The following is a 16,884-nucleotide window of genomic DNA, read 5'->3' on the forward strand; positions in this document are numbered from 1 at the left end:
AAACCAAAAACGATTAAGAGGGAAAACGTTTGAAAAATATGAAATATATACAAAATATATATATAAATATTGTATGGGTAAAATTGATATATAATTATGCTAATTCTATTCTATAATACAGTTAGATCAAGCAGTATTCAAGCCAAAAACAAAAACAACAAAAAAAAATGATGATAAATATATTTGATATGACGATAAAAACAAAATATGGAGATCCTTTGAGGACAAACTTATGGATGTAGGAATTAAAGCCAAGCAGCAAGTCAAGCAATAGAACAGATCGTGTTATATTTATACTATATATACACATAAAAATATACATATATATATTATATGTAATAGACATGCTATCCAAAAAATCATAAGGAATACCAAAACAAATTTATCGATATCTCTCGATGTGTGTTGAAAATTATTGTATTGTATGTGTATATGTAAATGTATGACTAAAAACTAAAAAACAAAAATAAACAAAATATATATATATATATATATATATATATATATAAATAAAAATTTAAAAGAGAATATATATATATATATTTGAAAAAATAATAAAGCCAAAAACAAAGGAAAAATGAATTTATGTACTAAAACACAAAAACCAAACCAAAAAAAAACATATAGATATATAATATACATATATGCATGTATGTATATGTGTGTGTCTCTTTGTGTGTATGTCTACATAACATTTTACAGGATAACCACATGACAGCATTCTCAAAAACTTAAATAAATGCAATATCAAACCAAAAATTAAAACACTTTCAAAATCAATTGGAAAATCATTGCACAATTTCGGCAAACCTTTTTCGATTGAGGTAAATGGTTTTATCTCTAATCAGGGCTGGATTTTACCAAAAAATGACGTGCGGGGCGCTATAAAAAGTAAAGCCTAAGCCAGTTCGCACTGCTTTAAACTGGGAGATATAATTAGATCAGTTCTAGTGAGCAAGATCCTGGTTAAGTCAGGGAAACAATTAGTGGTCTTATTCAAGTGGCTAGCATTGTAAAGTTTTTGTCAACTATTTCTGGATCGTAGCAGATACATATGTGTATGTGTGTGCCCCAGCAGGAATCGTTTGAAATAAATGATGGTTTCAATATCGGTTATGAAAGCTTGCATAAATCCTAATTCAAACTTGAAAGCTTTAACTTATAGCCTAGGCCCTCAAATGCTTTAAGCTAACTAAGCCAAAAACCGTTAGAATTTGAAAACTTAAAAAAAAGGTTCTTTTGCACATAGATCTGAATGCAAGTGGAACTGCAAATTGAAACCGAAATCCCTCTCTCTCTCTCTCTCTATCTCTCTCTGTCACCTCAATCAGTCAACCAAAAAAAACCAATCTCACCCACCCCACCAATATCCACCAAAAAAGGAGGGAAATAATCAATATTGTCCACAATCACACAAATGGCGGCAATCGATGTACGTGTGTGAGTATATTCGTGAGTCTATGTGTATGTATCTATGACAAAAAACAAGGTCAAACAAATATGCGTAAAGTCTAGAAAGAAGAAAACAACAAAAATGCGAAGGATACAGGATATGAAATTATTTTAGATGTTGACTACAGCAATACTCTAACGAAACCATGATAGAAAATTATTAACAAAAAACATATTTTCTCTCTTTCCTTAATTAAGGTAAGTAAATTATATAATCTTGTTTGTCCTCAGCAGATTTTCATCTGTTATATTCAAAATATCGTTATCAAATTTGTTGTACTTACATTTGCCATCAATGGCTTTTGACCTACCAACTTTCATAAGAATCTAATTTGAAATGGCCAAGTTAAGCGTCTTAACGATTTTTACTAGTAAAACCCAACAAAAAAAAAACTTTGTTTCTTTTAAAAAAGTAATCTTAATGTTTGCGATTAAAAACCTCAAAAACCAAAATTTGGCCAAACTTGTTAAGTTGTTTTTTTAATCAGTTCCGACTCTTTATAAATAATATAACTATAGATTTATCAATCAATGATGCAAGTCTCGTTTTAGTATTACATTTTAGATCATAAGCGTTTCGTTTTAGACATTCAAGTTATATTTTAATTTTGGCGCAACTCTCTTTTCGAGTCTATATGTATAGACTAATCTCTGCAATTGCTGTTTTCTTTCTTTTGTGTGAGTAAAATAATGAAATATACTTATATTATACGATCATTTGAAACATATGTAACTGTCAAAAAATAAGGACCCGCAATATTGTGTAGTGTATAAGTGCATATATAGGTACTATATATATATATATGTATGTACATATGTATGTGTATCGGGTAGATATGTTGCTTCGTAGTACTACGTCGTGTATGTGTGAGTGTGTGTGTGTGTGTGTGCCTGAATGCCCCAGTCACTGACAGAGTCAGTGTCATCCCAACGTTTCATTGTGGTCGTTGGTGGTCAGATTAAACAAAATATAAACAAAGTAAAATATATAAATAAATGACAACTAAATTTTTAGTGAGAAACATTTACAGGATTCTCCACTCAAGATGAATATTCATTTGTTTGTTTATGGTTGTTTTTTTCTTTCTTGTTTTTGGCGGTGCAGCGGCAAAGCTTCTGTGTGTGTGTGTGTGTGTGTGTGTGTGTGTGTGCTTTTGTGTACAACTTGCTTGTGACCTTGTGCCATGTAGTGGGTGGGTGGGTGGTGGGTGGTCAGTTGTTTTCATTACAATTGTTTAATTGATGCAGTGCAAAATGCATTAAGCTGGATGTGGTCCCTAGAGAATTGAAAGTTGGATATTAATTAAAAATCTTTTGATTTATTGCAACCATATTGTAAATCATTTTTGTTTTTTTAGATTATGTTCCAACATGATATATGATATACGTATATAAATATATATATATATTCATATATGTATATATATATGTGTGTGTGTAGACATGCCGGTTGTGGGTTGTGTAGAGCTAAGAGAGTCTATCGTAAAAAAAAAAAACAGAAACCGAAAGAGGAAGTTGCTGATAAATTATTTCTTGTTTTTTTTTTTTTGTGCCTCATGTTTCCAAGTAGTGAAAAATCAAAATTTACATGACTCAATTATTATTATGATGAATTTAAATTTCAAAATCGAAATTAATTGCCTTCACATACACATACACATGTATGTGAATTTTCCATTGCATTAAAATTTAAATGTTTGATAACACTTAATACATTTTTTTTTTTATTTTTGGTTCTTTCTTTAGAATTATTGGCATAAACAAAAAAACATTCCTAAAGGACTTTTTTTACATTCAAGATGCAAAATCTTTTGATAAAAGTGTAAATATTTTCAAGAATTTGTCATGTTTCCATTTAATTAAATAGTCATTGTGGTTATTTGGAAATTGTTGAGTCAATATTTGGTTTAACGACTTTTAAATATTCTTCTTTGCCATATATTCATTAGATGGCATTTGTTGTTGATTTTTATGTATTAAAAATTTATAACATTTTTAAGGGGCGTGTGGCAAGAAAAGTTGAAAATAAACTAGGTTAAACTATATGCAAGGCTATTTGTATATGTATAGTTGGACGAATTTTAAAATGTTAATATCCTGTTACTAACTAACTAAAACTTCTCAACTTTTTCACTTTTTTCTTAAAGGCCTTGTTCCTAAGTCCATTCCTGCATATACATTCATATACATATGTATGTGTATATATGTACATACATATACATATGTGCTTCTATGGTAGAGTAAGTTGGGTCCAAATGTAGCATAGATGGTTCATAGAGGTTTTCGATAGGGGTAAATATCACAAAACACAAAAAAATGTCGAAATGTAAATACATAAGAACAATTTAAATGATAAGCAAATCTAAAGCATAGTAACCACTGCCTTCCTTCTTTCATATACCCATATCCATGTCAAGGAGGTGGAGTGGGTTTTCATATATATTCACAATTTGTTTGATAAGCATTCAGAGCTGTTTCTCGTCTATGTCTGACTGTTTTCTTCTGCGGTTTATGGTCCAGCTACATTATACATTCATTTCTCATTTAATTCCACTTCACTGTTTTATCAAGCCATATCCTAATCTGGTATATACATACGTATAAATATGATGCATATGTATAAATTTATATATTATATATGTACATAAGTGTGTTGGGTGAGTTATTCGAAAAGGTCTTAAAAGCCACGGTTCATTCGATTCAACTTTAGTCGCATATTAAAAGTCGCACAGATGGCTTGTCCTGTTTTTTTTTCATACTCTAAAACTAAACTAAAATCATATAATAATAATAAAAATACCAATTAATTTAAAGTGAAAAGTTACAAAACAAAAAAAAAACAAAAAGGACATGTGTTTTAACTTTGTCAAAGGAATATGTGGAAAAAATTATTAAACAAAAATTGTGTGTGAGTCTTTCACTGGGCGTGCTTAGCTAGAAATTTATTTACCATATTGCTAGCTGCCTTGTGAAGTGCTTACGTGTAATTGTTGAACAACAAAAAAAAATCAGAAAAAGCATAAATTTCATTTCAAAATGAACATAAAACGCTCAAATGTTTTGAATATTATCTACATGCGCATCTACATGGTCGATATGTAAAATGTATTGTTTCTTATGAATTATCGATTATTAGTGGCCATATTATCAACGACTGAGTGCTGCCAGAGAGTTTGACATTTTGCTACTGGCAGCGTTGGGCTGCCTGTTTTGTTGTTGAAATTTAGTCAAAAACTTTTTTTTTGTTTTTGTTATTTGTTAGTTCATGCGCAACTGTAACGGGGCTAATATAAGAGCGTGGGCGTGTGTTATATTTTGGGTGCGCAAATGTAAAAATATGTTTTGAAATATTCGCATGTGCAGTGTGATAAAAATACACACACACTCTCACACACACAAACAAATAAATAACATATACAAAACCAAAAAAAAAAAAAAACAAGCAAGCAAATCAAACCAAAGAAGCAACAGCAGCGACGCGGCGGCGCGCGTGTATCTGTACTGTTTCTATCTATCTTTAATATATGTAACTACTGAGTGGGTGGTGAAGTCCATCTATCTAGCTGAAAGTGAATCTGTGTGTCTATGTGTGTGAGTTTTGTTATTGGGCGGGTGTGTGTGAGAGTTTTCTCCCTGCGGGGGGAAAAGTTCAGAAATATTGAGATATGTATGTAGAATTATTTACAAGCATCAAGTAATTTGTGTGGACAAAGCAAAGGAACGTTGAAGGACTCGGGGACAAGTTATATGCAGGTGAGTACCAAGTTACACACATGTACATATGTTCTATTAGAGATGAGCAAAGCAGTGACTTGGACGCCAATCACTACCTTAGCTTATACAAAAGTCACCATATTGCTCCTCTCTCTCACGCTCCCTACCTCCCACCGCCCTCTTTCTCATTTCCTACCTGTCGACTGTTTGTAAAAAGTTTACAGTCTGTAGACAGCCGCAGTAAACATTTCGTTTTTCACGCAAAATCCAAATACAAAATAATGAAAATGTAGAAGCTTTTCTTTTGCCTAGGAGCTATTAGATAATATTATTTATTGTTTGCCCTCAAGCCTGTGTAGGTGTGCGTTTGCGTTCACGTGTGTGTGTGTTCTGATTGTATATGAAAATGGGGGGTTGACACCCTGCCACCCACTACTACATCGAATACCCATCTGCCAAGTTTAATATGAAACGAAACTGTTAATTCAACAGTTCGAATAAAAATTCCTATTTGAAAAATATTTAACAGCAAGTACAGTTCCAATTGGAACAACGGCACTTGGCAACGTCTCAAAGTTCTTTGCTTGTTTTATTTTATATTTTTTTGTTTCTGTTTGACTCATTCTTTCAATATTTTTTTGTGCTATTGTTATACATATGTATACGAGTGTGTGTGTGTATGTCTGTAGGAGGTACATGCATGTTTATAAACATTTTTCTATATATATATACACAATATATGTATAATACTATCGAGAGAGGCATGCGCTGGATCTGTTGTTTTTCTGTTAGAAGTGTGCGCCGCCGCACCACCTTCACCTCCGTCGCATGCGTAACGTCAGCATCTTATCAGTATTTCCATTTCCCTTTTGTGCTTTATGTAGACTTTTTGCGTCAATGACAGAACAGACGGGGAGGCGAGCAGAGACAGAAACAGTGTGGAGCAGACAGAGAGAGGGACAGAGAACAACAAAGTAAAATAGGGGCATGGTTAGAGCATTAGAGATAAAAACCAAAATGTATACACATATGTATTTTGATTTTTGTATACATATACATATGTATGTACAGACATATATCCCAATTCACACAAATGTTCAAATTTAAGTTAACAGAGCTCTAATTCAAATCAGAACCGGACAGATGTAAATTCCAATTGAAATCAGAAAAAAAAATAAATAACTTAGTTCAAATCAGAAAAAATGTATAACTAATAAAAATTATTAGATGTAATTACAGTAGAATCCGGTTATAACGACGCTTAAACGACCGACGAGTTTACGTCGTTATATCCGGAAGAGGCTTTAACCGGAAGGAGCCAAAACAAATTTCTTTGATTATTTTACGGCTTTAAAATAAAGACAATTACTTTTTAATGCAAAAACCAAAACTTAAATATATTTTTGACCTATTAAACCTATTTTAAAATCACTTGAGATCGAGTTGATGCTACTGATAAATGAATAAATTTCTAAATTTTTTTGCATTATTTGCCTGGATTTTGTTCCGGAACGTGGCAATATCCGGCTGAATTGTAAAATATATAGTCGCTATAAGCGGAGACGTACTAACTGCAGGCCCTTTCATATAAGTTTGTACGGGGACCAACATTTGAGTCATGGAATTTTCGTCAAAACATCAAGCAAAACCGTAGAACTTTAACAGATGTGGTGACGTGTCTAATTAGAATTTCATAAAGGAATCTAATTTAAACAATTTGGAACTCAGATTATAACAACTTTTATTGAAAGAATCATTCAATTGGATTTGTTATGTATTTTCTATTGAATGCAATTTTCAATAGAAGTGCTCCTGTTTCTTATCAAATATATATGTATATGTAGAAACGTTTAAATTTAATAAACTTTTGACGCCAATCAATTCATCATTCCTTTAAGCCAAAAGCAGGTGGATATAAGAATAAGTTTTTGTAGCATGCTATTTAGCGCAAAAAGTAAAGTGACGAAGGTTTCACAAGAGTAAACAATAAGAGAAAGGGCATGTGATATAATTTGTACTCTCTCAGAAATCAGTTTTGATCTAATCCAGTGGGGGGGAAGCTATGCGTGACAACTCTTCCTGTCTCTCTTGCTCACTGACATTGAATCTATCAATTAGATAACAATAATAATGATGATTATTAAGGCATTAATAGTAGGTATTAACTATACTAAACGTTGGCAGAGGTTTCGGCCAGAAATTTAAAGAGTTCAAGGCTACATATCAATATTTAATAAGAAGATTCTCATATCATCTGACTAAGCCAGATAAGAGAGGCAAGAACATTTCTTCCCCTAAAAACTACATATAAATTTTACCTTTTAAACTGCTAAACTTTCAATTTTACTACCCCAAATCGATGCCTAGCGCTGCCAAACAGTCACATGTTCTTAGTCTATGCTTTAAAATTTCATTGCACTTGTTTCCTAGGTATCTAGACGTCGTTACATGAAATTTTAGAACTTTTGCCAACACTCTGACGGCGCAACGGCGCACTGTTGTTGTTCTTGTTTTACACACATAAATATACATATATCTATATATATATACTTATATAGATATATAGACTAGACTGTTGCGTCGTCGTAGTCAATCCGTGGGGTGATTTGGCAGTGTGGTCGAATGGTCGTTGTTCCGCCGTCGTCGACGTCGTCGTCAATCGATCGTCGTGTACATATATATTCCCTTTTTCTCTCACTCTATCTACCTATGTTCATATAACAAATGTTTCACTCTCACTATCTCTATCTCTGTCTCAGTTTTTCCAACTGAGAGGTAAACGCAAATAGAACTTGAGTAGGGCAAAGCAACAAAGCAGAGGCAACCAGACCCGGGAGCCACAACAACAATTAGTCTCGATGGTGCTGATGATGATCATCATCATCATCATCATTATTATTATCATCATCATATTTCCCACATTTTCCCCACGCGTTTGCGTTTGCGTCGTTGTGTCGTTTAATCGAACGGAATACAAGAAAACCAAAACAAAAAGTGTAACTACATCCATGTGTATCAAAAAGCAACAACAAATACAATAAACAAAAACGAAAAATCGCCAAGTTAAGCAAAAATATCAACAAATACTGCAGTGTTTGCGATAAATTGAAATGGAAATTTACATACAAAATGGAAATGGGAATTGGAAATGTACTTTTTACGTTTTTTTTTTTTTTTTTACTTACATATGCGCATGTGCAGCAGTTGTTGTCGCAGCGGGGATCATGAGGTCAGAAGAGGGAGGCCACTTATACAAATGATATACACAGAGGCCCACAGAAATCAACAAATAAGTAGTTGAGAAAAAAAATTGAAAATTCTAAACGTAAACTAGTGCTCAACCTAATTTTAAAAAAGATAACTCGAGTAGGAAAATTAATGTCAACCTCTAATCAAGTCAAGTACAAATAGACAGAGAGAGAGAGAGAAAGAGGGTGAGAGTGAGTGCAAAGGGGCGATAACAATGTAAGAGTGCAAATTGTTTTCTACTAAACATCATTAGCTAATATCTGAACCTTGAGCCAAACTCTAAGGTCCGCCAAAAAACTAGAGAAAACCCAATAGAGAAAATATTAAAACAATCGCATAAAACCCAAAGGTAGAGATTGCTCTCTGGTGGTTTAGGGCAGAAGTGAGTGACCACCGTGGATAGAAAAGCTGCATAAATGTCATATTGCCTCCTCCAAAAACTTAAATTGGTTAAATTTTGATGTATACGAAATATTTCCCATTCCAAAGTGACCAAAACTTACGATTTTCAACGTGTATTGCAACGAACTTTTTCTAAAGGATGTGATTTTCTAAGCCTATCTGTCTCTAAGAATGGTAAGATTTTTGGACATGTATTCTTGCGTTTCCTCTCACACTTTTAAAGGCTCTGTCTGTTTGACTTTTTGAATTTCTGCTAGGACTTGGACTGCTACATAAAACTTAATTTTAAACCCTTTGTTCGGCACAACTTTTGGCCCTTGTCAGTTGTTTTTCCCTCTCATTAAATTAAATTTAAATTAAGGCCTAGATGCGGCACTTGATATGGGGACCTATTTTTTACGACTTTGCTTGATATATAGAGCTTGAATTTAAACTTATTCAGGGGTCTAATGTCATTTAGATACTAAGACACGTTATCAAGTAGAAGCTCCTCACCCATTCTCGCTCAACTCAAACTAGGGTGAGGATAGTGCACAGCAGGGCGGAAGAGTTGGAGGAGTAATAGGTAATGTCACTGCATAAATAGTTTTAACATTGATAGGTGTTAGGTATATAGAGTGATGTATGTATGTAAGTACATACATTATGTAAAGTTATTCACTCATTAGTGTTGCGCCTGCGTGGCTTTTACGAGCTTTGCTTATCGCTGAATTCGAAATGACATCACCTTTGTATGTTTTATTTGTAACTTATTTTACCTTTCAATTTTTGTAGAACATTATCACACTGCGCATGCGAATAGGAAGGCTGCTGCTACCATAGCCATAGAAGGCCAAAAAGGAGCAACAGAAGGAAGGATCGAAGGACGTAGAATTTAGCTGGGTGCCAATTGTTAGCCAGCAAGCTGGCCACGACAAGTTATCGTCTGGTTGTGGCCCCGGCCAGCAGCCAAAGAACCACTAGCACAGCTCATAGTTCAGTGGGTCAGGTGTTGGTTACCACCAATAGCACCAACACAATCACAACAACAAACTCTAATAACCACAACAACAACAACAACAGCAGCAGCAGTAGCAATAACAAGGGATTAGAAAACGTTTCAGTGGCGGATGGTAATGGTGGTGGTGCAACTGGAACCGGAACCACCTATAAAGTTGAAGTGCTCGAGGAGAATGATGATATCCAAAGTATTGCCACCGACGATGATGATGACGATGAGGATGATGATCAGGATTTAATTAGTAGCGATGGTTCATTCTATAATGAGGATGAGGCAGCTGCTGCCACAGTTGCCGATGGCCTGCAACCTGGCCACGATGATGCAGTGGCCCAACAATTGGCCGCTGCCGGACCAGTGGGCGTGGCGGCGGCAGCTGCCATTGCCAGTTCAAAGAAACGTAAACGCTCTCACATGTTCGAAACGAATCCCTCGGTCCGCAAGCGTCAACAGAATCGTTTGTTACGCAAACTACGCGGCATTATATACGAATTTACGGGACGAGTGGGCAAACAGGCTGTCGTCCTGGTGGCCACACCAGGCAAACCCAATACGAGTTACAAAGTTTTTGGTGCCAAACCTCTGGAGGATGTGCTAAGGAATTTGAAGAATATTGTTATGGATGAATTGGACAATGCATTGGCCCAACAGGCACCGCCACCGCAGCAGGAGGATCCAACGCTTTTCGAATTGCCTGGCCTGGTTATCGATGGTATACCAACGCCGGTGGAGAAAATGACCCAGGCCCAGTTGAGGGCCTTCATCCCGTTGATGTTGAAGTATTCGACTGGTCGTGGTAAACCCGGCTGGGGCCGAGAGTCGACACGTCCTCCCTGGTGGCCCAAGGAATTACCCTGGGCCAATGTGCGCATGGATGCCCGATCTGAGGATGACAAGCAGAAGGTTTCAATTCACATAGTGTTCATTCCATTTGAATAAGTATTTGATAGAAATGTCAATCTTACAGATCAGCTGGACACATGCGTTGCGTAAAATTGTGATCAATTGCTATAAATATCATGGACGTGATGATCTATTGCCCACCTTTGCGGATGAAGATGAGAAGGTAACCGCTTTGGTAGCACAAATCAATTATGGTGTTGGTGCCGCTGTATCGAGTTTAAATCAAAATAACCATCGTGATGCTGATGCTGATGATGATGATGATGATGACGATGATGATGCCGATGCCGATGAGAATGATTTGGATGATCTCGAAGAACAGCAGCAGCAGCAGCAGCAACAACAACAGATTGTCTCAACTAGATTGGCAACAAGCGGATCATCACATACTGTAAGCAATAGATTCTTATTCTTTATTGTAACTAATCATTGAATTTACTTTTCTAAATATAAATTTCATATATCCCATCCACATATAATCATCATCTACTAATATATTACGCATACCACGCCACATTCACATTACAAAATCCTCAAAATAGCAGCAGCAGCAGCAGCATCACCAGCAACAACAACAACAAGTGAATGTGGTGAAAATTAATAGCGCCGGCACTGTGATCACCACCCATCATGCTCAAACGAATGCTCCGGCTCCGACAATAATTCAAAGCACAAATAATCAGCATATCACAACCACAGCCACTTTGCCGGCATCAACGAAAATAGAAATATGTCAAGCTCCTGCTCCTGGAACGCAGCAGCAGCAGCAGCAGCAACATCAACACCATCATCAACAACAACAACAGTCAGCGGGAGCCACCACAATACATATACAGCCAACAGGGATTAGTCAAGGACAACCGCAGACAATACAATTGACAACAGCGAGTGGTACGGCAACAGCGACTGCGACGGCCATTACGGCAGGCTCTGTAAGTGCTGGCACCCAAACGACAACAACAGCAGCAACACTCAACAACCAACAGCAACTCCTCAACAACCACCACCACCACCACCAGCAGCAGCAGCAGCAACAACAGTTTACCCACAATACCCACGTTTGCCTTGAACCCCTAACGCTGCGACATCCTTGTCATGATGTTGATGCTGTAGATGATATTGTTGATCAAGTCGATGATGATGTGGATGATGTTGATGTTCGTACTAAACTCACTCTCACTCTCACTCTGAAGCTGCATCCAAGTGACCAAACATATTGTTATTGTTCCATGTTGTTGTTGTGAAACTATATATAGATTCTATATGCATATATACCTAATCGAAATGGTTATAAGATTTGGGTATACAGCTAAAAAGCTATGCACAAGTTTAGATTAGACTTGGCATACAAAAATCTTTAAAGAGTTTTAACATTTTGAGAAGAATTCAATTTTGCCAGCATTCATTCTTAGAAAAAATTAATGTAATTTGCGAAACAAACTCTAAAACTAAAAGCAAAAATTTGTCTTCTTTCTAGTTCAAGATTCTTTCAAGCCAACCAACCAATTGTAACTTAGAATCATGTCAAGGCAAGAGCCAAAAGCTAACCTTACAACAATATCTTTTATAATACATTTCAATCTATATCAACAATCTGTGTAAAATTACATAAGATTTTTAAAATACTTAGATAGATACTTGGCTAAAAACTTCTTGAATAACTAAATTGCTTAAAATAAATTTACTTTGAATTTTCTAGTCTAAATTTAGTGTCTAAAGCTTTTGCACCCAGATCTTATCACTGAACTGAACTATTTTAGCAATTTGTAATTTATTTATTTTTTTTTTTGCCTTATATTCTTAATTGAAAATTGGCTGTGAGTCATGTTGTTGTTATTGTTGTTACAAATTTATTGCCTTGTTTTAAACTTAAACAAACTAATATACGTGTGCCTATTTCTATATATATATATACATACAATATAACTGATGTTTTTACTCGTTGTCTTGATAACGAAAAATGAATTGTGTAATATTTTTACTTTATTTTATTTTTTATTATGATTTATTTTTTATTTCCTGTTTTTCTTTTTGCAGCTTATCATTTCAACATCATCTAATTTCACAATTAAAACTCTAACCTCATTTAAATGCTCTACAAATCAAACAAACAAACCGAAATTTTATTATTTAAGGCACTTTTTGATTTATTTGCTTGATTCGCTTATTTCATTTAATTTTAGTTTGAATTTTGCTGGAATGCTTTTTCTTTCTCACACACACACGCTCACCCACACACACACACACGCTTCTCAATCCCTATAGCTGTCTCACTTTTAGTAGACTATTCTCTTTTTTGGCTGGTCTTATAATTTAAATATTCCTTTAATTAACAGTTTACAACCACACAGACTGTATTATCACAGAATCCAGATGGCAGCGTCTCTATAATACAAGTGGATCCAAATAATCCAATTATAACTTTACCCGATGGCACCACCGCACAAGTTCAGGGCGTGGCAACGGTATGTGTTGATAATAATATATTTATTTACCAAATAGAATTTACCAAATTCTCCATTTTCTCCTTCTCCTTCTTTAGCTACATCAAGGCGAAGGCGGCACCACCACCATACAAACTGTTCAGAGTCTCAGCGATGTCAATGGTCATGAGAATATGACTGTCGATTTAACCGAGGCACAGGATGGACAAATCTATTTTACCACCGAAGATGGACAAGGTATTTATTAGGGTTCAACTTGAAATAGATATATAATATTAGCTTATTATGCTACAAGTTGGTAATGGAAAAAAAGGATTGTTGTTTAAGTTTCGATCACTTAGCAATTTGTTGTGGACTGAACTAGAAAACTTTTTCGCATTTTTTGACTTGAAAAAATCCAGTAATTGTCGAGGAGGGCGTTTTGTTAGATTAAGAATTTCTCAAAATTTGCAACCTACTTCACTAGTTGGGGGTATAAAGAGATGAAAATGTTAAAAATTTTGCTATATGGTGACATTTTGGTTGTTATCCAGACCCCCGGACTTCTTTAATCTGTCTATGGGAACTATGTTTCAAAAACTTAGTTTAAATTATTCTACATTGTTAAATATTGAAGAATTTTCATTAACTTGGAGATATTTTGCTAAATTAAAGACTCCTTGAGTTTCTTTTGAGGTGAATTGCTAGAGAGTTGAGTTTTGAATCTTATGAAATGAGAAGACTAGTTGATTAGGTTCATATATGTAGGTTGCTGATGAAAGTTAATATTGAAACTTTGTTATAAACGTTTTTTATTACTTACAATTGTATTAACTGTACTTACTTTACTTTTTATTGCAGACTATCCCGTTTCTGTTAGCAATGTGATCTCAGTGCCGGTTTCTATGTATCAAACCGTTATGGCCAATATGCAGCAATTACAAACAAACAGCGATGGAACTGTGTGCCTAGCACCCATGCAGGTACAAGTCGCAAGCGGCAACAACATCAATAATAACAGCCATACAACAACAGCAGCAGCAGCAGCTCTCACCAGCAGCGGCAGCAATAGCAGCACAGGAGCAATAACCGCTCCCCCAGCCTTGCAATGCTATCAATTGATAACTGCTACTAGTGGAGCCATCAACAGGCGACCACATCAACAGCAGGCTATTACATTGCAGGCAACAACACCAGCACCAACAACAACAGCTGCTAGCACGGTGGCGGCAACTCCTCGATTTTATTGCTTGAATTATGGCCAGGGACAAGGAACAAGCACATTTAATCTCAACAATAATAATAATAATAATACTAATAATAATAATGCAACTAGTGCCACCATTAAGATGCCCATGCCGATGCCCATTGTGTTGGCCAATTCAACGGGAACAACTGCAAATCTACGTCGACGAACAACCGGAACGAAAAGACGTAGACAAAAGACGACAACGCCGACCGCATTGGGCAGGGGAACGAGTGCTGCTGTTGGTGCTGCTGCTGCAGTTGAAGCTGGAACTTCTGCTGGTGCTAGTTCTAGCGGAGGATCATCATCCTCCACTGCCATACGCTGTGTGGATAGTGCCAATTTGCAAACAGCAAAAACAATTAAACTAGAGCATTTGGAATAGTTTCATTATTTTTTGCAAACTAAACAAAATGAAAAAACAAAAAGCACTTCTCGAATCTAGTCAAGACGCGGCTTTGCACACACACATACACACCCTACACTTCCCACACCCACACACACACACGCACACACACTTGCCATTTTATTTGTGAATGTTTAAAACCAAAAGAAAATCATACAATAACAATTTTAGAAAAGTTTTAGTTATAAGTTTATATGGCTTTAGTTAGTCAGGCAAATTGAATTTAAATTGGAGACCAAAAAAACAAAAAACAAAAGTAAACAGCTTACAAGTTCCTACAATACAATATGATGTATATAATGGAATTTCTATATACATATATATATATATATACAGATATATAATTTAAACCAAAAATTATGCTATATTCTATAATTTTTAAGTTGAAATGTGTTTTTTTTGTTCTATTATTATTATTATTATTTAAACGTGCAATGAAATGAAAATGTTACGTAATATCTATATCTAATTTTCTATGGAAATGTAATTTCAATTTGAATACCACTCCCATTATTCACTCTCTCTACACACGCCTCCACCTCGATCCCGCCCCCCATTCCCCCTCATTAGAATCGTCAACCTCCTCAAGTAGTAGCCAATTCTTGCATTAAAAATGTAGTTTAATTAAGAGAAATATCAACCGCCCATCTATATATGTATGCCCCCCCCGTACAGAATACAAGAAATATATATATATATATATAGTATACATATATATATATAAATCTATTTTTATGTTGATTATCATTATTATCTATTATTATTATTATTATTACTATTATGAATATTGTGTTTAAATGTTTTATAATTTAGTTGTTTCGTTTTATAGAGAATTGAATTGAATGTGACATGTGGAGAAGAAAACCAAAAAGGCAAACCAAACAAACAAACAAAAAATAATAATAATTAACAAATATTATTCAATAAAAAAAAAACCATCTTTTGTTGTTGTGATTTTGAAATTTTTGTTTTATTGTTTTTGAAGTTTTGTAACTTTTATTTATTTTTCTTTAATTATTTAGTTGGAACTTGTTGTTGAAGAAATTTTCATATATTTACCTGAACTTAAAAAGGAATCCAAACTTTTGAGCTCCAACTTAAGTGGTTGAAGCTACTATTGATGCTGAACAAGAAGATATATAGGTATATAGAATGAATTTAATTTTTGGATTTGACTCTCTTTCATTGTGTAGATTGAAAATGGTGATCAAATGGAAACAATAACCCTCACATCTGATCAAATGCATCAAATGATGATACAAAGTGGACCCGGACAGGAGCCGCAATTGGTACAAGTATTAAGTCTTAAGGATGGTACACTTTTAGGCCATCAACTGAAAGACCATGACGACGATGAGACGATCATAATGGAACAATAAGCAAAGCAATGCAACGCAATAAAAACAAAAAGTAATTTAACTCATTATCACTTATTGTTAGTATCGATTTGGTTTACACACAATTCAGACTGCTCTAAATTAACTACATGTGTATTTGTATATGTATAAAGGTTATTTGGCTGGTTTATGTTATAAAATAAGTTATTTGTTTTCCATTTCATTGATTTCTAGTTTTCCTTTTGTTGAAAATACTTTTAAAGTACCTGAAAGGTAAAACAAAATTAAAACACAATGAAACGATCAAAAACAATAAATTTATTTATAAAAAGAACTTTGGCCAAGTCAAAGTTTTTCTATACCCTTTGCTCTAAAAATGTGCCAAAGTCATTGAAGTTACACTGCTCAACAGGAATGTTAAAGCTCAGAACTGTGAAAGAAATCTAAAATCCTGATTAACGTGCTTAAAAATCATTAGGCTGGCTAATTCTGATGAATTGGACTAACCAAATCTGAAAGTTACTCTTACAATTTTACCTCTATCATTTGAAATAAACATAAACTTTGTTGAGCAGTGTTATTTATATGGCAAAAAGTCAAATAATTACCTCAAATCAAACGAATGGGAAATTATTTTCGCAGGGGTTTAGAAAAAACGTTAACAAATGTTGATTAATTTCAATGATTTTCGCATTTAGTCCTAAAGTTTTCCAAAATTTGTATAATTACTTTTAGGCATTATTTTGTTTGTTTTC

General features: G+C 34.6%; 1 protein-coding gene across 1 annotated transcript; it reads left to right on the forward strand.

The window, feature by feature from the left end:
- Nucleotides 1-9,688: 9,688 nt before the first annotated feature.
- On the forward strand, nt 9,689-16,301 carry LOC6649321 (DNA-binding protein Ewg; the record flags this gene model as incomplete). The annotated part of the gene is made up of 8 exons (XM_023179078.2): nt 9,689-10,717; nt 10,782-11,108; nt 11,260-11,874; nt 13,054-13,182; nt 13,260-13,398; nt 14,002-14,770; nt 15,412-15,448; nt 15,986-16,301. Coding segments are annotated over 8 exons (3,231 nt in total), but the record flags the coding sequence as incomplete, so codon positions are not given.
- Nucleotides 16,302-16,884: the final 583 nt, after the last annotated feature.

The sequence above is a fragment of the Drosophila willistoni genome, assembly GCF_018902025.1.
Source record: "Drosophila willistoni isolate 14030-0811.24 chromosome XL unlocalized genomic scaffold, UCI_dwil_1.1 Seg141, whole genome shotgun sequence".
Classification (NCBI taxonomy): domain Eukaryota; kingdom Metazoa; phylum Arthropoda; class Insecta; order Diptera; family Drosophilidae; genus Drosophila; species Drosophila willistoni.